Here is a 22021-nt window from a genome sequence, read left to right as displayed (position 1 = left end):
CTAAAGGCTCAGCTTGCTCAGTCACGCCGCCAAGAGGGTGGGGTGAACCTCCCTGGGAGAAGCATCCACGACACTCCGCTAGACACTCCCTGCACCTCTTCTGGTGAGTCACAGCCACGTCCCAAAGGCGGGCGGGCTTGTGCAGAGGAGGGGCATCCAGTGGACAAAGGGCACTTGATATGGTGAGAATGGCCATCCAAGGAGAGCACTGCCGACAAGACGGAGGAAAAGGGTAAATCAGCCTGGACAGCCTGGCCCAGAGCAACAGTTCAGGCACTCAGCATGGCAAGGATTCACAAGTAAGGAATCACCTCACACGACAGCTCCCGAGTGGACCTGCTTCACCAAGGTGCAGGTAAACATCACGATGAGTTATGACCCTGACGGAACCCCAAGCAGCCCCAGCGCAGCGAGTGGAGACCAAACACAGCCCCAGAGAGGCGGATGCCAAGAGCTTGCTGCATCCAAGAGCTGCATATGTTGACCAGAAATCTCCAGAAAATGATGATAAAATAGGTGAAAAATAATGAGACATTGTCCCCAGGAATGTTCTCTGAATACAGAAACCTCAGCAGCCTGGAAGACTACTGAACACAGATGTGCTACATTTCTCTCTAGCCTTGTAACTGCAAAATCACATCTGCTTCTTGAAATTTTTTCTTCTTACAGACTGTAAGCACAGTTGGGGAAAAAAATCTAAAAATTAAAAAAACAGAATAGCATTTTAAATGGAAAAATCTCTCAAGTAAGCTACAGAAATTAAGAACTTGTATCTACTCAGAAATAGATCTCACGGTTCTAGTGGCTGGGTATCTTAAGGAGCTGCACATCTGGACTTCTACTAGCGCCATATAACTAAAGTTTGGAGTTTGTCCTGGCATAAAAAATAAACATAATTCAACCCCACACATTCACTCTAACCTTGGCCAGGCTACGAGGGGAGCAAGCCACGTGGCACCTCCAACTGAAAATGATGATGTGTGTGCATCTCAACTGAACTATACTTTTGCTAAGTTGTATTCAGAGAACGATGACTCAGACCCAAATCAATGTACCTTGAAAAGTTATTACAATAAAAACTCGAGGTTTCTAAAATGTCTTCTTCTTACTCTCTTTTTGTCACCACTATCACAAACCCACCCAAATGAAGCTCCATCTGGGGGGAAAAGTGTGGTTCATTCTGGATACTTGTAGCTTGTCCCAATTAATCTGGACAACACGCTTTTCTAAAATGCAAACCCCTCTGGAATGGGAATGATCTCTTTTTAAATTGCACAGCTAGGTGGACTTTGGGTACACAATTTTCCAAAAGTTGTGTGGCAGCATTCACCCGATGGTGGACAGGGCCGGTGTATGAAAGACACTTTCCCCCTTCAGTCTTTATCAGAAATCCAAATGGCTTCAGAAATGCAAAGTAGTATTAACCATTATCCCCACTGCAGCTCGGCGGAAAGTGGTAGAAGAACAGAAGTATTTGTGGGTTGACACCCACAGAGCCGACAGTACCACATGCTCCTCAGTCCGACCTGTACGACAGGGACAGATGTGGGGGTGACAGGGGTGTGCCCAGCGAGTGTGACTCCTGAGGGTGAGGCCAGGACTCCAGCCACATCTGTCCATCTGCAGTCTTTCCACCACATCCCCTTCCTTGCCTCCATTCCCACTCAGGATGCTATTAACGATGTTTTTCCTTTTAAGTTAAAACACACAGACTCCCAGTCTTTTAGCACTTCACCAACGCTGTAGTATCACCTGGCACAGGAGATGGGGAGACAGAGAAAAGAGGACCCTGTGAACCAACCTTCACAGGCCAAAGTGTAGACTCACCAGCTGAGAAAGTCACTTAGCCCTGGGGAAGGGGAGGGGTCAACACTGGGTGTTTCCAGGAACACTGGTGGCTGCAAACTCTGAAGTCCTGATTTAGGAAAATTGTGCTTGATGAAAAATACTAAAATCGTATTATATAAGGGTGTTTGCTTCTATATTTCAATCCTCATTAGCCAGTTTAAGTAGTAAGAGTAAAGGTTTCTCCCCAATAAACAATGAGCACATTTCATGGTAGAAAGACCACGCCCCTCTCAAATTCTGTTCTCCATTTCCTCTGGATCCCGCTTCCCTGGTTCAGGTGTTTCTGCTATGACTTCCTTTAGTCATTCTGACCTGTATCTCTTACAGGGTGTCTTATTTCCCCCACATTCTATATTAATCCTATTTTTGAAGTTGTCGTATAGTACATTGGTTTGGGGTATGCGGCGCTATGATTTTACCATGTGTAGGTTTGTGGAACCAGCACCACACTCAGGATAGTGAACATTCCATCACCTTCACAGCCTCTCTCTATAGTCCTGTTCTCTGACCCTGCAGTTCTGTCTCTTCCCGAATGCCACATGAGTAGAACCAGATCTGTGTCACCTTTCACTCCATGAAGGACCTCTGGGACCCCTCGTGGCTGTGGACCCGAGGGCCTCCCTTCCTCCTGGAGGTGGTGCTCCTCTGTACGGACACACCACAGTCTGTTTATCCATTCACCCCCAGGACATTCTCGTTGTTTCTAGGTTTGGATGGTGATGAACAAAGCTACTATAAACATGCTTGTACAGGACTTTGTATGAACCTAAGTCTTCACTCCTCTAGGGTAAAACCCCGGGACTGGGACTGCGGGGACGTATGGTAAGGTATGTTTGTTTTTTTTTTTTTTTTTGCGGTACGCGGGCCTCTCACTGTTGTGGCCTCTCCCGTTGCGGAGCACAGGCTCCGGACGCGCAGGCTCAGTGGCCATGGCTCACGGGCCCAGCTGCTCTGCGGCACGTGGGATCTTACAGGACCGGGGCACAAACCCGTGTCCCCTGCATCAGCAGGCAGACTCTCAACCACTGCGCCACCAGGGAAGCCCAGTAAGGTATGTTTAAAGTGACAAGAAGCCACGCACTTCTCCAGAGTGGCTGCACCGCTCTGTCTTTGCACAGCAACGTGTGGGAGTCCTGTCATCCCAATTCTCACCGCACTCGGTACCGCCAGCCTTTTTTTGTTTCAGTCATTCTAATAGGTGTGCAGTGGTGTCTTGCTGTGGTTTTAATTTACATTTCCCTAACAGTTAATGATTTTGAACATCTTCTCATGTGCTTATTGGCCAACCTTAAATCCTCTTTGGTAAAGTGTCTCTTGTCCATTTTAAAATTTTGGGATTTTTTGTTTTTTCCTTATTTTTGAGTTTTGAGATCTCTTCATATATTGTGGATACAAGTCCTTTGTCAGCTATGTGATTTGCAAATATTTTCCCCAAGTTTGTAGCTTATCTTTTCTCTCTCTTAGCAGTGTCTTACAGAGTAAACAGTTTAAATTTTGATGAAGTCCAATTTGCCAATTCTTTTCTTTTGTGCATCAGGCTTAGGGTGTCAAGTCGCTGTGCACAGTGTAAGTCTGAGAAAGTGACAGGACAGGAGCTGGCTATCTAGACACCAAAGTCTGGAAAAGGGAGGGTCTGTGTATGGGAAAGACCACAGAGAGACGTCCAGAGACCTGGCCGCCAGGCGGGCCTGACACCGCCAGGTGGGAAATGTCACTGAGGAAGCTGAACCAAACCAAAGCCAGGTTCCTCTTCAGTAATATCAGGGGGTTTAACTAAATAACCTAAAAAAATATATCTTTAAGTTATGTGATTTTTAATAGCTCTTTTTAGTCTGGAGAACTCGGAACATGTGACACTGTTTGTCTGGGCCCACGTGCACCATACGAGCACAGCACAGTCAGGGACGGTCACAACCATGCTGAGTGACCAGGAGGGGACACCACCCAGTATGTGAGACAGGGTCTGGGCTGGGTTCATGCTTCAAGCTGCCCCACCCAGTGGGAGAAGGAGACAACCCAGCCCTGCTCACAAAATATTTACACAGAGCAAGAACCGTCTGAACTGGTCACCAGAAGTCACCTCGCTAGGAAAGAATGTAACTTTATCGAAGTTTTAATGGATATGGTTTATCTGAGAATTACATGTCTACGGAGATCTGTGGTACAGGTAACAGAGGCTCTGTCACTCAGAAATGGAGGGAGGTAAAGACCCACAGACACAGCACAGCAGTGCTGGTGAACGAACTCTGACGGGATGGCTTCCAAACTATGAAATCTCATCAGGGAATCGAACCAAACAGGCCGGATAACCAGGCAGATCTAGCATTTTCTTATTTTCTAACTTCTCTCCGTGTGATGTCTCTCGATGGTTGCCTTGTTTGTCCAGCACTTGTAAATGGTTTTCTTGGTTTCAGCCCATCTTGGAGATGAAGCTGGCCTAGAACAGGGAGGAGCAGCTCCCCTGAGTGGCAGGGCGCTGAGCCTTCTGTCTCTAGAAGAGAGCTGTGCGAGCATGACCAGGACAAGGCAATCGTGGAGCCCAGTTAAAAAAGCACTCAGCGCCTGGCCACCTGGCCCTCTGCTTCCCGACTGCAGTGATCCCTGGTGCACCGGGCTGCCCAGCACAGACAGGATTGGGGACACGAGGCCAGCAACACGTTCTCCCCACCACCTGACACCAGATTGCACCAGCACTCCGATTTGGAGAAAATCAGCAGCTGCACATGCCCAGAGCAGCACAGTTTCGAAAAGGAGTAAGTGTCACCGGTGTGCCTTACACTACATACAGGGGTTGGGTTGGGGCACACGGAGAGCCAGACCTGCACCCTCCCTGACCCTTGCGAATGTGACACACTGAAGTCTACGGTCCCTGCTCTGACCGAGCTAGCACAGCCAGCTCCCCGAACACAGCTCTGCTGCTGGTTCCAATCCCGACCTCAAGTTCCTGCTGCTTCCCACCCAGCCTGCAGTGCCAATCTATCAGCGCATCCTCCGGCCCTGCCTCAGCCAGCACTGCCTTTCCAGCAATGGCTTCGAAGTCTCCTCAACTGTGGGTCAGTGGTAACCAAGACCCAGATGTGGGCTGGTCAATGGTAACCAAGAATCAGCTGTGGGCCAGGCAGTGGTTTAAATCAAGAATCAGCTGTGGGCCAGGCAGTGGTTTAAACCAAGAATCAGCTGTGGGCTGGGTAGTGGTAACCAAGACCCACTCTGAGCAGAGGGGACCACCAGGTCTTCCCATTTGTCCTGCTGGCACTGATCAATGTTACACTAATTCTTTCTTGTCACAATATCCCATTTTGCTTGTGGACAAAAGCATTTTGAAGCAAACAGATGCAGTGACCAGTCACATGATTTCCTTAAACATTTATCCAAAATTTAATGGAAGAAATTATACTCGATGAACCGTTTGCAGGTATCCTAATTATATTTCGTTGATTCTTTCTTTTAAATTTATTTGTACCTATGTTTTACATGTCTATATTCTTATACAAAAATTAAACAAGATGGAAAAAAATCAGTCCCTAACACTGCTCCTCCCTGCTTCTTGCTCCAAATTCCACTTTCCTACCCAGAGTGAAGTGTAACTATTTCATTTCATGCCTTGTTGATATTTACACACACACACACACACACACACACACACACACACACACACACACAGAGTTATGCACGGTTTCAAACATGTGCTCGGCAGCCCACCATGGGTGTCGGTCTTTAACAACATGTCCGACAGGCCACTCCCCGGTGGTGCACAGGCCATTCCCTGTCAGTTCAAGGGTAGCCACCACATTTTCTGTATTTGCCTGTGAGAATGCACATGATTGAGTCCACTGTGCCCTTACAGTGGGTGTTCAGGCATAATATTTTTGTGTATTTCCCCTGACACACAGGCAAGTTGTTTTCCAGGAGAGAAAACTAGAAGATTTGCTTTTCCTACCTAATGTAATTAAAATCAGGCTTTAACTGTTTTAGCACAAGATTTTGTATATCAAGACTTTGGAAACAATTTGCATGTTAATTCTAGAAGAAATGGGGTTCGGAGCAGAAGCGTTAGGAACTACCTAGGTGAATCAGGATGAATGAAGTGAACACGCAAACAAATAAACAAAAAATGCAGGTCAAGTTTAGAGCTGTGAAATGGTGTACTGACCCGAAGAGGCTCACGACAAGAGCAGACAAGCCAGCCCTGTGACCTGGGAGGACAAGGAGAGGCCGAGCAACCGCAGCACATCCTGAAGGACCCCTCCTGCAGGGACCACTGCATCTGCCCTGAGATCGAATGTAAAATTGGGGGTGGGGGGATGGAAGGTTGCAGAACGTGAAAGGGAACATTGAAGAACATCGGGAAGATGCTAAGCTGTGATCTGACGTTTGCAGCTGGGGAGCAGAGTGATGATCTCTATGTGCAGAGTGATGGATCTGTATGGCAGTGACCTGTATGTGAAGTGATTGGTCTGCATGTGTAACGATATGTTTTTACTTTGGCTCAGTGTTCAAGTATTTTTAAATGTTCAAAAGGATTCAGTTTTTATTCTTTTCATTTTAATATGGCCCCAAATTTAGCTGTGTTCTATGTGACAATCACAAACATGGCCTTAATCAGAGAACAAAAGAACACACCCACATGAAAGGGAAACAACCTGTGCTGGCAGGAAGTACTTCTGAGAACCAAGAGTGAAAAAAGGAGACTCCCCTCACACCAGAAGCCACAAGTTTAAAAATCTGACTTACTTTTCTATCAAATCCAGTGTGACTCCAGGCACCAGACTAACGCATTTCTGCATGCAAAACCTGCAGAGAAAGAAAAGAAAGTGAATCACAGCAAAGGGATATTTAACAAGAGAGTGCAACAGTCCCACAGAAAAAGCAAAGAGAGGAAGGTGAGGGTGGGGATTGCCATGGTGAAAAAGTAAACCCTGTTTTTCTTAATTCTGTCAGCTTTTAGGTTTATGAAGAAAATCTCCCTGCAGCCTCTCAAAGGGGCAGGAACACTGAGCTGCAACCGTAGGTCTTCAGTGGAAGAAGAGAAACAAGTCTGTGGGATGGCAGGGCAGAGCGCCCCCACTGTGGCAGGGGCTGGGGGCACGTGTGCACAAGATTCCACAGGACAGGAAGGTTCCACCCAGATGATGAACAGGCTCCACTTTTCTATTTTTCCTTCTTAAGCAAGTAAGCTGGGGAGAGTGATGGAAGAATCAGCGAACCACCCCCAGGCACACAAAAGAAATTCGTGAGAGAAGACAAAGAAAAGTGAATTCAATTATATCATTTTAATTATCATAAAATCATACGAGTCAGAGCTGCGAGACTTAACCTTCACTGCAGAGCCATCCTGGAGGGCTAGGGTGGGACTGTCCAGGCTTCACCTAATTTGTGTGCGCCAACAGGAGGTCTCAGACCATCTCTTTCTTGCTGTCAGGGCTATCACCATGCAGCAGGACAGAATCAGTGGTCACATGGAGTGAAGAGGCAACTTAGTATCAGTCGCAGGAGAAATGTAAAACATTTAATTCATCGGCTTTAAAAATTAAGAACAAATAATGCCCTCCATAAAAACAGCATCAGGCACACGCAAATACACCCACAAAATGTATTTTAGTATCAATAGTGGATGTGAGAAGTGGAGGAAGGTCGGAGAAGACCAGTAGGCTCAAAGGAGGGGATGAGTACAAGGAATAGGCCACATTCAGGACACGTGGAGTGAGACGTGTACGGTGGGTGGGTGGAGGTGGGGGAGAAAGACAAGGAGACAGAGAGAGACCCAGAGGCTGGAAGATGACAGACAAGGCCGTGAAGACGGCGTCTGGTGGGCCACTGGCTCCCAACACGCAGCCCTCCAGCGGGGGGGAGGGTGGGGGGAGGGGAAGAGGGGACTCTGTGCACCCAGCCCCGCCAGGCTCATGGCCTCGGGGAGCAACGCCTCGCTCAGCCAGCAGAGGAAGTTATCTTCCTGGCTGTGGCTGCGCCGGCTGGTGCTCTCTATTCACGGAGCAGAAGAAACATAAATGAGGGCTGTGTTTGCCCAACACAGACAGAGCCCCTCTCCCACCAGCACAAACGGCTGGGCTGACCAGCTGCTCCGCCGGGCCAATCAGTCCCTCCAGACAAATCCTCTGTTTACTCCGCTGGCGGAGAACTCAGCCCGTCCGCTCCCGCGCATCACCGCAACCGCCGAACCAGCCCACATGCAGCTCTGACAGTGGCTCCATGTGAATCAGGATCTCTCCGTGGATAGAAATGGTCTACAGGAAACGCACTTTCCAGTCCAATTCTGAGGCCTATGTAAACAGGGCTGCTCTGTCATCTTTCTCTCTGTAAGGCACTTACTGATTGGACCTCTGCCTTCCCATAATGACAGTCTGTGCCAGACTAATCCTTTTGTCAATAACAATAAGCTCTGGACAAAATATAAACAACCATCACTTGAAAGCACCAAAGAGCAAACAAATACAGGCAGAAAGGGAAGCCATGACCCTTAAAAGAAGAATAACAAGGTCTGCCTTAACCAGCTTTTCCCAGGCGTGCTCCCCAATTCACACAGAGCCGGGGACACTGCTCAGCGGAAAGGAGATCAGAACCCCAGGCTGCCAGGAGCTTCAGGGGAAGTCGTAGGAAGGAGGAGTCAAACTCTGCGAGCAAGCTCTCCTAGGATCCTGGGCTGAGCCCAGCACTACACAGGCGTGGGCCCAGACCCCGAGGAGCCCCGGGGACACCAGAGCTGAAGTGCTGAACACACTGGGCAGAGATTTCCACACTTGCTCACTAGCAGATATGCATGCAGATGGGGACAGCCAGTGCCACGTTAGGGGGCTATCAACACCTGGGGCTTTCCACTGACACCCTATAGGGTGGTGCCTCAGTTACAACCACGGTCCAGGATTCAGAGCCTCACCCCAGAACTATGAGCAAAATCAAAGGAGACCAGTCCTACAGCTAAGAGACCTCAATCAATTAAACCATCTACAAGAACAGAGCTAAAAACTCCTCAGAGGGAGACAACAGAATCAGTGTCTCATCCACAATGGAGAGTATTCTACCTAAAATCAAGAGAAAAATTGTTAATAAAACCAGATTCATTGCTGACCACATTCTGGAATCAGACTTTAAAATTATAAAAATAATTATTAACTGGGAAATAAGTATTATGATAAATCTGAAAATATAAAGTTCCATTAAGTAGGAAATTAAAGATAGGGCCACGATGCAACTTTAAAATATTTATGATATGGTTATATGCATTAAGAGCATCATGGATAAACCAGTGACTGACAATCCACAAATTGTACATCAGCCAATATTTATTCTTTCTCACCAGGCAAAATCAGAGGCAATAAAAATGGCTTGACAATTCCACAAAATTGGATATTAGTAATTATGACAATAAACACAACAGCTGGCAGTCGGTTAGTGCTTACTCTTGGCACTAAAGCGCTCATCAACAGGCTCTGGCCACTTCTGAATCCTCTTTGTCTGACTTGCCCTTTCCGAACTTCGAGTGAACAGTTACACAGCACCTGACCACTGCTTACTGCCTGCCTGCTGACCCTCCAGGCCAGGGTTTCTCAGCTGTGCACTAAGGACTCTTAGGGCCAGATCATTCTTTGCTGTAAGGGCAGCATCCTAGCCTCGACCCACAGGATGCCAGCAGCACTACATCCCTGTTGTGACAACCAAACATGTCTCCTGACACTGCCTAATGTCCCTGGGGGGCAGAGTCACCCCCTTGAGGCCACAGCCCCAGGCCAGGCCCCAGTCTCTCTCACATTTTCCAGAACAGTCTCTGCTTCCACTCTTGCCTGTGCTCCTTATTCCTCTCCCAGGAATTCTCTACCCAGCAGGCAAAGCAAGCCTTTTAAGAGGAAATGCTGTGATAAGTCATTTCATCTTGATCCTCCAGAGGCTTCCTGCCATGAAGGATGAAAGGCAGGGTGCTTGCCTAGCCTCCCAAGGCTCTGCCCTGGGCTTCCAGTCACTGCTCTGACTTCACTTCCTCACTCTCACTCTGCTTACCCAGCTCCATTCACCCTGACACACTTCCTGCTCCTTCAACATGCCAGGTACAGCCCCACCGCAGGGCCTTTGCACTTGCTGTGCCCTCAGCCTGCAACACTCTTGCCCCAGATAACTGGAAGGTTTACTCCTTTGGTTTATTTGGGCTTCTTCTACCTTCCCTGACCAGCCTAAGGAAAATAGCACCTTCATTCTCTACCTGCATACCTGCTTTTTAAAAATAGCATTTCTTGGGCTTCCCTGGTGGCGCAGTGGTTGAGAGTCCGCCTGCCGATGCAGGGGACACAGGTTCGTGCCCCTATCCCGGAAGATCCCACATGCCGCGGAGCGGCTGGGCCCGCGAGCCATGGCCGCGGAGCCTGTGTGTCCGGAGCCTGTGCTCCGCAACGGGAGAGGCCACAGCAGTGAGAGGCCCGCGTACAGCAAAAAAAAAAAAAAAAAAAAAAAAAAAAAAAATAGCATTTCTTGCTACCTTATTATATATTTGTTATTGCTTGTCTTTATCATAGAAGATAAGCTCAATGAGTACAAGGACTTCTCTTATTTTCTTCATCAGTGTGCCCCCAGTACTTAGAAGGGTGCCTTAATATATAGTTTTGATAATCCATAAATGTGTCAACAAGTGAATATGGTATAAGATTAATTTCTAATATTTCACATATATCTTTTTTTCCTGTTGCTCTTGAAAGTGAGTGGCTTCAAGATTTTTATGCAGAAAAAATTAATTAACGTAAAAAAACCTCAATTGTGTAACCTTGTACACTATCATATAACTGTTGGATGCTATTGCTTCTGAGAATTCTAAAAAATATTAATTTTTTTTCTAATTGAAAACCCCCCACATATTTACCATAAAAAATTAAAAGTACAGAAAATTACAAGTAAAAATTACCCCCAAACCTAAGATAACCATTAACATTTTCACATTTACCTCTTAGAGAAAACTGAATCATGCTGATTTATTTTGTTCTAGGAGAAAAGGAAATCACAGTCACTGGAACATCCCAAACGATACAGATGTGTGTAATGGAAAAGTAGAGTCTGTCCTGCCGCCCCATTCCACTGCTGACTGCTCCTCTGCATCCAGACTGTGCCCAGCACACGTGCACAACCAATATCTACCCTTGGGTTTTGTTCATTTTTTTTCTTACCATAAGAGAATTTGCCATACACACCACATCTGTGTTGCTGTTGTTTTTTAAACATTTGTTTTCCAGCATTTTCCAACATTCAACAAAGTTGAAAGAATTTTAGAGTACGTTCCTGCATCCCATCACCTAGGTTCCACCATCAGCATTTGATTGCATTTGCTTTATCACATCTCTGCCTCTCCATTAATCCATCTCATTTTTGGTGTGACAGAGGATATGGTGCACTTGCCTGTAAATTCTTCAGCACACATACTGAGATCTCAGTATCTGTTTACTGTTTTTGTCTTTTGATGTAAGATTACATACAATGAAGTACACACATCTTAATTGTTCGTTCACCAGGTTCTGACAAATGCACATGCCCGTGTACCCAAGCTCCTACAGGGACCACTACCAACATCCCAGGGAGTTTTCTCTCGCCCTTTCTCAGCCAATTCCTACTTCCTCCCATTGCCCGCAGAGGCAAACACTGCTCTGATTTTTCTACTGATTTTTATTCCTCTGTTCTAGAGTTTCACATACATGGACTCATCAGGTATGTACTTTTGCATAAGGCCTCTTCCAGTCAGCATGATGTTTTGGATGTTTATCCATGTTTTTGTTTGTATCATGAATTTATTGTTTTGTTGCTGACTGGTATTCCATTATATGAAAAGACTGTAGTTTATACATGCTGTTCTGTAACTTGCCCTTGTGTGTCATGGACAATATAAATGCTGATGCACAGAACATTACCTTTTTCATGAACATAAGTGTGCTGTCCTCGGGATGCATTCGTAGCAATGGAACTGCCTGACAAATGGGTACACATATTGAACGACCAGTCATCTGATGGCTCTCCAGAGGGAAGTGCCATTTACTGTCTCATCAAGGCTGAATATACCCACTTTTTAACTTCTGGAAAATACTGGGTTTATCAACATAAAAGAAAAACAAACCCTCTGTTCTACTGATAGGTGAGAAATGACACATCATTGGAATTTCTTTGATTATTATTGAGGTTAAATGTCAGCTAATAATTTTTCCAGTTCTTTGTACTTTTCTTTTGCTTGTTTCCTGTTTATGCCCTTCTTGTCTTATCGAGTTTAAAAGTGCTTTATACATTAATGGAACCAACGGTGGCTTTGTTATATATTACACAATTTTTCTCAATTTATAATTTTAAGTTTTGTTTTCTTTGCCATATAAAACTTAAAATTGGTGTTTAATAAAATCTATCACTTCCTTTATAGCTCTTTAATTCTCCTGACAATTTTTCCAGTACTTTCGTGAGTTTTCTTTTTTACATTTAAATCCTCGGTATATTTGGAGTTTATTTTTTCAGGTAAGAGGCAAGGATTAAAAAAAATTCAAATGGTTAGCCATGTGCCTCATATAGTATTGATTAATTCATTCTTTTTCCAAATGATAAATTCTTATACAGTAGATTCTGTTTCTGGAACGCTCTACTCTGTTCCATGGCCTCAAATGTCTGCTCTTACTCCACCTGAACCTTCAAAATGCATTTTAATAACAAGTAGGACAAATTTCCTTTCACACATTTTTTCAGAAAATTCTCATGGGTCTTCTCAAACATTTATCCTTCTACTTGACCTTTAAAATTACTTTATCAGGGCTTCCCTGGTGGTGCAGTGGTTGAGAGTCCGCCTGCCGATGCAGGGCACGCGGGTTCGTGCCCCGGTCCAGGAGGATCCCATGTGCTGCGGAGTGGCTGGGCCCGTGAGCTATGGCCGCTGAGCCTGCGTGTCCGGAGCCTGTGCTCCACAGCGGGAGAGGCCACAACAGTGAGAGGCCCGCATACCGCAAGGAAAAAGGAAAAAAAAAATTACTTTATCAATATGTGTCAAATTTATGGTTTAATTTAAGGAGAATTTATATCCTTAATCTTCTGGCTCTCGCCATGTAATAATAATGTGGTCAATCCCTCCATTTATTCAAATATCCTTTCGTATCAATCAGTAAAGTTTTATGGAATTTTCTATACATACGTCCAATACACTCTTAGCTTGTTTATGTTTGGTTTTTTTTTTTTTTTGGCTGTGTTGGGTCTTTGTTGCTGCACGCGGGCTTTTTTCTGGTTGCGGCAAATGGGGGCTACTCTTCGTTGTGGTGCCTGGGCTTCTCATTGTGGTGGCGCATGGGCTTCTCATTGTGGTGGCTTCTCGTTGTGGAGCATGGGCTCTAGGTGCGCGGGCTTCCACAGTTGTGGCACACGGGCTCAGCAGTTGTGGCTCGCGGGCTCTAGAGCGCAGGCTCAGTAGTTGTGGTGCATGGGCTTCGTTGCTCCGTGGCATGTGGGATCTTCCCAGATTAGGGCTCGAACCCATGTCTCCTACATTGGCAGGCAGATTCTTAACCACTGTGCCACCAGGGAAGCCCCTTGTTTGTGTTTTGTCATTGTTACTGCTGCTACTGTGAATCAGATTTACTCTCCTTCCCAACATTTCCTTACTGGCTATTTTTAATATATAAAAAGGGTAACAATTTAAAGGAAATTATTGTGAAGTATACCATATATGAAGAGTATATAAGATACAGATGTGAGTTTAAGGAACAATAAAGTAAATATAAGCACCACACAGATTAAGAAATAGCACATCACAAAATCTAAAAGGCCCCATGTGTCCCCGCCATGGTGTCTGCTCCCGCCCCCTCCCCAGAGGTAGCCTGTACTTTTATGGTATTGATTTGTAGTCACTTAGCATTAGTGCATGACGATAGCTACTAGTTTAGAAGGTTTCTCTTATGTAAAGGAAGGATTCTTCTATTTTTATTATAAGTTTTTATTAAAATTCATTTAAAATTTTATCAAATAACTATTCTTCTCTCACTTATTAAGATGTTGCCTTATATTGATAGGCAGCCTAACAGAAAGTCATCAAAACAGTCCTGGAATGAATCTCACTTGGCCAAAGTTTATTCTTCTCTTACTATATGGCAGGCTTCTAAGTGCTAATATTTCATTTTGAACTCATCTGCAGTGTGTGTCTGTGTATGCATATGTGTGTGCCTCTGTGTGTTTGTGTGTATGTGTCTGTGTGTGTGTATACACACTGCATTTGTCAGGCTTGGTACCTCAATCATGGTAACTTTATGAAGAGAATGAGAAAGCTTATATCAATACTTGTTGAAATATGGCCTATGCTTACATACTATTTTATTACCATTTGTTTTATTCCATATTTCAAGGATAATAATCTATATGTTGAATCTTCATTGTTTTATTTTTCTTGTTTCTCATTAGTTTTTACTGCTGTTTCCTGAACTCCTGACCAATTTTAAGGTCACAAACTTCAGAATTAAATTTGATTTCTTAAACTTTCTCTTTGCTAGTTCTCTTTTCATCTTGATGTACTGTTTTGTCAATCTCAGTATTTATTCATTTTTTTTCAGAGACCATTTTTCTGTAATTTCATTGAGGATACAAAGCATATGCTGCCTCCTTTCTGGAGCCCCTTGTAACCACACCTGAGTTTATGCTGATGAGGTGACTCAGGGTGGGGGCTGGTCACCAGAAAGACCGACACTGGCTAACAGCAGGGAACTTTCAGCCCCATGCTGACCTCCAGCTTCTGACCTCAGGAGGGAAGGAGGCTGGAGACTGAGCTCTAAAAAGAATCTTGAACAAAGAGATTCGGAGAGTTCCCGAATTGAGCTCCAGGTTGGTACTTTGTGGAGGGGTTGTGCCCTCCACTCTCTCCCACATGCAGGTGACCCTCCCCTCCAGTGAGAAAGAGGGGCTTCCCCAGCAGTCTTGCTCTCAGCACTCCCTGTGCAGGTCTAGCCTGCACCTGGGTCAGAGCTGAGACACAGGGCAGGAAAAGACACGCAGAACTGATCCCCATTATGAGTGTTATTCACGGTCTGATTTCAGTCCCCAAGGTGCCGCTCACTTTCTGGAGTCCTCGGGTAGCTGCGTTCTGAGCAGAGGCTGTACTGAGTGTGGCCAAGTCCTTCTTATGGGCCGACACTGAGGTCTCCATGGATGGAGATGCCGCGGAAGCTTCACAGATCAGACTATTTTAACCAAGTCCTTCTGAACATGAAGCACATTGCCAGAGATGTCAGGCTTTTAAAGGAATTTTGGGAAACAGCTCAAAGTGGCAATACACTATTAAAATAAGACAAGCAGATTCCGTGACATTTCATTTAATGTAGCAGGTTAAAAACAAACAAAGAGGGGTTTCCCTGGTGGCGCAGTGGTTGAGAGTCCGCCTGCCGATGAGGGGGACACGGGTTCGTGCCCCGGTCCGGGAAGATCCCACATGCCGCTCCGCGGCTGGGCCCGTGAGCCATGGCCGCTGAGCCTGCGCGTCTGCAGCCTGTGCTCCGCAACGGGAGAGGCCACAGCAGGGAGAGGCCCGCGTACCTCAAAAAAAAAAAAAAAAACCAAAGAAACAAACAAAAAACCCCACATGAAACAGTGTGCCAATCATCTGGTATTTGTAACTAAATTAAGAAGTATGCCATGTATATTATTAGGGGAAAAAAAAGTAGAAAAAGAGACTTTTGTAATTTACAATCTTTAAATAGCTACCACTTTCAAACGTACAGAATGGCTCACTCTCCTCAGGAGCTTCTAGACCAGTAACCAGGACAAGACACAAATGAGGTTCAGGGGCCAGCTGTCTCAGCTGACCTCGTTGCTTCAGAGGCAAGCAGCTGAATGATGGTCGGAATGAGTCTGTCTTGTTCCCAGGGCCAGAGCCTGGAAGACATCCCAGGGGTCCCTTAAGTACCTGCCCAGTGAAAGCAGAAAGAACTTTCAAGGGAACCGTGCTAACTCTGCAAGGGTGCTGTCATTTTGGTTCAGAAGAGGTTAAAAGGTCAAAACAATTGTCATAAGGAAAATGTCTTTTAGAAAATGCATATTTAAGTACTGGAGGGTAAATATCATAATTTCTGTAATTTACTAAAAATAGCCATAAGAAGAAAATGATAGAGCAAGTAACAAATGTAAGATTTGGGTTATGAGTACAAGGGGGTTTGTTTTATTATTCTCTTGACCGTTTTGTTAGAATGGCTGAAAACTGTCCTGCAATGAAAAGTAAACAGAGAGAAAGAGAAAGAGAGGTCAAAGCAGATGTTCCTACCTTGATGAGTCAACGTCAGGAAAACACTCCAGGGAAAGATCTAACTTCTCAAAACTTGAGCAGTTTGTTTCTGTTTTTGAAGAATGTCAAGATGTAAAGAGGGGCTCCCAGCCCCTCCCAGCCCAGCTCATCTCCGTGGTCATTAAGAGTCAGTCCTGACAGCAAAGCCCCTGCACTTATCTGCAAAAGCAGAAAACCAACACTCTCTCCTAAAAGTGCAGCTCTCTTCCACAGAAGTGACACTCACGACCCCCAGCCACAGGAGAGACGCAGAACACACAACAAGCTTCCATGGAGTTCTTCCAAACTTTCTGGACCCTGTTTCCATGGAATTCACCTGATAAAGAAGTTAGAATCCAGCTTGTCCAGGACAGCCTCACATGCTCCAGCCTCCTCAGTCTGATTCAAACCTTAAGGTGTAATTTTACCTGATGAACTGAAAACAAGGACTGTGTTTACGCTGCCTACTGACAAAGCTGAGGAGTGAACACATACAAACCGCCTGGAGAGAGCCGGCAGTCAGGAAGGGGCGGCCACAGAAAACAAGAATTTCACACGGGACACACAGAACCCCAATCCTCTCACCCAGGGAACCCCCCTGTGAACCCTGCTGCACAGTTCTGATTCAGTAGGCGTCTTCATGTGCTGGCAGTGCTGAGGAATGGTTGAGAGGTGGTGGCAGAGGCTGCTGTCCCCTGGGAACCGAGGTTTTCTAGTATAACGGGAAAACAGGGCCAAATGGCTGAAGGGAGTGTTTCCCAGTAAACACACCTGTTTACTCTCACACACAGCAGCTGGGCCCTCATCTGTCCTTGTCTAGGATATAGGATGGCCTCGTGGCAGACCCAGAAAGTTAAATTTATGTAAAAATTAAGTGATTCTGGGCTTCCCTGGTGGCGCAGTGGTTGAGAGTCTGCCTGCCGATGCAGGGGACACGGGTTCGTGCCCCGGTCCAGGAAGATCCCACATGCCGCAGAGTGGCTAGGCCCGTGAGCCATGGCCGCTGAGCCTGTACGTCCGGAGCCTGTGCTCCGCAACGGGAGAGGCCACAACAGTGAGAGGCCCGCGTACCACAAAAAAAAAAAAAAAAAAAAAATTAAGTGAGTCTTTTAAACTAAAGAGCCAAACACCACTTAAATTACAATCTTCCACCGTATTTATTCTTATTATATTTTTCTTGCTGCCTGATGTGCCCTTTCTGTATTAAGAAGCTATGTCCTTGACCCCCAATCTTTCCTCTACATCCAAAAGTTCACTCTGGGGGTCAATTCATGCCTGTGTGCACAAGGATGGAGGAAATACAGGCGAACCGAGGCCACCCCTGCCCCAGTGAATGAGGAGGGCAGGCGCTGCAGCACCAAATTCCATACCACTTAACCATTCAAGTGACAACTTCAAAAGAGCTGACCCTATTTAAAAACATAAGCCCATGATACGCTGAGAGCAGCAGTGCTCGTGAGCTACACAGCGACCTGCGTGGATCATTTTAGAATCAGTCAGTCCCTATTACAGGGGACTGAAGCTGATGTCACTGCAGAACTCTGAAGTCCCGGCACGTCTGGTGGCCCCAAGCCAAGCCCTGATTCTTCTCCAGATACAAGTGAGAGAAGAAATCGGCTGGAAGGAATTTGAAGCAGGATGGGAGACCAAGATGAGCTGTGCAGTGTCACGCTCCTTCCGCGATCAAAAGGTACAAACAAACCCCTCCAGCGAGTTACAGACACTTTACTGGAATAACGCAGACGTTCATTTCTCTTCTTTCCTATGTATCCAGTAGACTTCTCCCTGCAAGGAGACTCCTGAGAGCCGGAGGCTGGCTTAGAAATTCAGTCAGCAGTGAATTCAGTGTTGTGCATGCCTGGTCAGTTCAGATTCTGTCACCAGGCTCCCATCGCGCGTGAGGCCGCACTCCAACCCCGGAGAGAACGGGCGCTTCTCAGCTGCAGCTCACCTCCCGCCTGACAATAGCACGGCAAAACCCATGATTAAAAACAGCCACAAGGGGTTTCCCTGGTGGCGCAGTGGTTGAGAGTCTGCCTGCCGATGCAGGGGACACGGGTTCGTGCCCTGGTCCGGGAAGATCCCACGTGCCACAGAGCGGCTAGGCCCGTGAGCCATGGCCGCTGAGCCTGCGCGTCCGGAGCCTGTGCTCTGCGACGGGAGGGGCCACAACAGTGAGAGGCCCGTGCACAGCAAAACAAACAAACAAACAAACAAAACAGCCACAAGGAGTCTCTGTAATAAGCCCCAGGTGTTTTAAACGTGGGAAGTTCTTCCTGTTAAAAAAATTCGCATTCTCTGACTCAGTTTCCAGGTTGAACTCCTAAATGACTCCTGGGAAGAACACGACATGGAAAAGAGGCAACAGGTTTGGTGTTTTAGGGCAGAAGCTGTGAGCCGAACCATGACTCCTCCACCTGCTGGTCCACCCGGCAGCATCTCCAGGGATTCCAGGAAGATTAAGATAGGGACAATGTCATTTATGAAGTACCTTCTGTGTCCAGACAGCTTCTTCATTTGCTAATATTATTCCTACTTCAGGGGAGAGAGCTGAGGTTCAGAAGGTTCTGAAACTACCCAGCCAGTTACGTGGCCAAGTGTGAGAGCGCACCTCTGCAGCCATGTGCCACAACATTCCCACGGGGGCTAAGGCCACCGGACCCAAACTCAAAAATGACGTACCACTGTGCTCCTCTAGACAATTCAATGCATCGTCTCAAACGCAAGCAGTGAAAGCAGGAAGAAAAGAGGGAACAAGTAGTAAGATGAAAGCCTATAAAGAGAGACTCCCCCAGCTGTGCGGGGGAGGCCACAGGTGGAGTGGGAGCCAGCAGGCAGGGTGAGTGGTCCAGCCATTGGCTCAGGAGAGAACTGACAGAAGCGCCTGCACATCCCTGTCTAACAGGTAAAATAGAGGCAACAGAGAAGTAGCTTAAACATCAAACAAATGAGACGTGTGCACATCTCAGGTCCAGTTTTGGTCCAACCTGTGCTCATTAACAAAGGCCAACAGCCTTGCAGGAATACTATAGCCAAGTCTCTCCTTCCTGCCTGGACCATGGCTGGCATGCCAGCCGCCCAAGTCTAGTCTCGGGCTTCAGTCTATGCAGTTGTCTTCCTCAGAATTTAAATCTCCCTGCTTTTTAGGTCTCATATTTGGGGTTGGACTGACTTTGTACCCCCCACCCCCATCCTCTCCTGTCCCTTCTAACACCTAAGCTCTCCCTACATGCTTTTCTGCACTCATGTCTCCACTTATACTCAAGGAAAAGAAAACACCCAAATACGTTTCTGAACATTAATAACACCGACATGATTTTAATTCTTGTAAGACATTTGTCAATTAAGTACCCCGATAAGTACCAGATATTCCAGCTGCTTTATGAACCATGAGTCTGTGCCCATTAACTTAGAGGCAGGTGGACATGATGATAACATTGCTGGTCTGAGGACTGTGCGGGGAACAAGCAGAGGCACCAGGCCAAAGCAAGTTTCCTCTGCAGACCAGAGCCTGGCAACACCAGGTCAGGTGCCCGGAAGGAAGCCCAGACATTCTATTGGCTTCTCCATACTCTCACGGTATTGAATCCACCAGAAAAACAGTTCCCAGGGGGCGGGGGTGAGGAGGAGCTCTGCTGAGAAACCGAGCCAATTCCTGGTATTCTGGCAGCAAATGAGTGAATTCAGGTTGATCTTCCAATTATCTTTTAAATGTAAATTGTGTTCTCCTTACAATGTCTGATACACAATCTGTCCTTGGACTCCCAAGCCAGGCAGGAAGCTTGGAAATCACACCACGAGGGTGTTCGCTGAGTCGTGCTCGCTGTCTTTACCTACTTGTACTCTGGGCTCTGGTTTAGGTGTCACGTCAGTGACCTTGGGACGGTACCCTACACTGAGATTCTTCCAAACCTGCCCTCATGGCTTCAAGAAGCAGATGAACCCCTCTGCTAGGAAGGGGGCAGCCTCAGCCCGCCTCAATTGCTTCCTCTCTAAAAGATACCTACCTTCCGGTCTACAAATGTTTGCCTATTAAAAACAAGAACACTAAAAAAGCAACTAACTTAAAGCCAACAACCTCTTTCCTTAAGTCTTCCATTTTCCCCTCAAAAGAGCAACTGGTCCTCTGCCCCTTTACCCCTCACTTCCTTAACATAGTTTATGCCTGTGTTGCCTCCCCTTTCTCAGGGTAGCCCCGTGCCTTCTGGCTGCCACTTCAGTGGCTCTAGAACTGCCCGAGGTGACTGAGGACTTCCTAACTGTCAACTTCAAGGCCCCTCCCAATCCTCAACCCTGAAGGGTCCTCAGAGGGATATGGGGGTCTGGCTGCCCTCTCCACTCTGCGCCTCCGATAACTCCCTCTGGCCAACTTCCTTCCTACATTAGGACTCGCAGAACCTGGTGCTGTGTTCTTGGCCCTCCTTTCGGCTTACATTCTCTATGAGTAACCTCAACTGCATCCAAACCATGGTGATGGACCCCAGTGAAACAACTCCCCTGGGATGAGCTTTCCTCTCATCTCATGCATCTGTTCAAGCCTCACGTGCCCTGCTCAAAACAAAGTGACAACAACCACAGACCCTCCACCAGACAGCAAAGAACCCGCCCCGACAGAGTCCAGCTCCCACCTCTTCCTTCACTCCAGGCCCTCAGATCTCCTCCACCTGGAAAGCCACCTCTCCATTCCAGTCCCATTTGTTTACCTCGTCTTCCTTTTTGTTTTTGTTTTTGTTTTTGTTTTTTTTAGTAGGAGGGGGTTATCAGAAGGCCCTGAAACGCCTTTATGAGTCACATCCACAAATCCTGCTGCCCTCCACTGAGGCGGTGGGTGGGGCTGGGGAGAGGCCAGCTGGGAGCACCCAGGTGTCCTGAGCTCACCCAAGCCCACCAGAGGGCCACTGCTATGGCCGCCTCCAGGTCTTGCCCACCCGGGGAAGCTGCCCTGTCGGGTGTGGGTCTACGTCTCCGTGTGCCCATTTCGAGCAGCACCCGAGTCACTCTATTACTAATCCACGTACACGTCTCCTGAATCAGCCGTCACACTCCTGGAGGGGAGAGATCAACCCGTCTCACTGGCTCTGGAGACGGGACCCCAGACCCAGCACCATACCCCTGGAACAAGGTCCTACGGAACAGCCCACCTTCAAGCTGCACATCCACGGCTCCACCCTCTTCCCACTTCATGGTCACCTGCCTCCCCTCTGTCCTCAGGGCCCCTGCCACACCGGACGCTCTGCCATCACCCAGACATGGCCCGGCGGTGACTGCTCAGGCGCCTCTTCCTCCTCTCTTGAGCCAGACTTTACTTGTCACAGGAGGTCAGGACCAATGACCCCCCCAGCAAGATGCTGGCTGCCTCCACGGCGAGCAGAGGAATCTCCTCATCCTCTTCCCCATCCCCAAGAGCAGCATTGATAAAAAGTGTCTCTTTAGCAGACTTTGTCTCACAGATCTTTATAATTTTAGTACTTATAATAAGGCTGACTGAACAGAACACATATTCAAAAGAAGTTATTTCACAAGTCCATTCCATCTCAGGATAAGCAAACAAGCTGTTCTGATGACCATGGTGACAACAGTTAATACTAGAACAAGGTTTAACGCCCAGTCTCAGTGCCTTAACATGGCCTCTGCATCCAGTTTAAACGCTCAGAATAAAGTGTGTAAAATAAACAAGTAAAAAAAAACAAAGAAGGGCTTTCCTGGTGGCGCAGTGGTTGAGAGTCCGCCTGCCGATGCAGGGGACACGGGTTCGTGCCCCGGTCCGGGAAGATCCCACATGCCGCGGAGCAGCTGGGCCCGTGAGCCATGGCCGCTGAGCCTGTGAGTCCGGAGCCTGTGCTCCGCAATGGGAGAGGCCACAACAGTGAGAGGCCCACCTACCAAAAACAAAAACAAACAAACAAACAAAAACAA

General features: G+C 47.0%; 1 protein-coding gene across 2 annotated transcripts in view; it reads right to left on the bottom strand.

Annotated features, from left to right (window-relative positions):
* The window catches only part of RPTOR (regulatory associated protein of MTOR complex 1), a 339460-nt gene that overhangs the window by 115631 nt on the left and 201808 nt on the right, over positions 1-22021 (bottom strand). For both annotated transcript variants that reach the window (XM_081218128.1, XM_081218129.1), the window contains exon 7: positions 6583-6642. In XM_081218128.1, the coding sequence (XP_081074254.1) occupies positions 6583-6642 (60 nt within the window). The remainder of the gene's footprint in view (positions 1-6582; positions 6643-22021) is intronic.

Source organism: Mesoplodon bidens, assembly GCF_964165515.1.
Source record: "Mesoplodon bidens genome assembly, chromosome: 19".
Classification (NCBI taxonomy): Eukaryota; Metazoa; Chordata; class Mammalia; order Artiodactyla; family Ziphiidae; genus Mesoplodon; species Mesoplodon bidens.
Note: the sequence above shows the minus strand (reverse complement) of the source record. Positions and strands in the feature narration are given on the sequence as shown.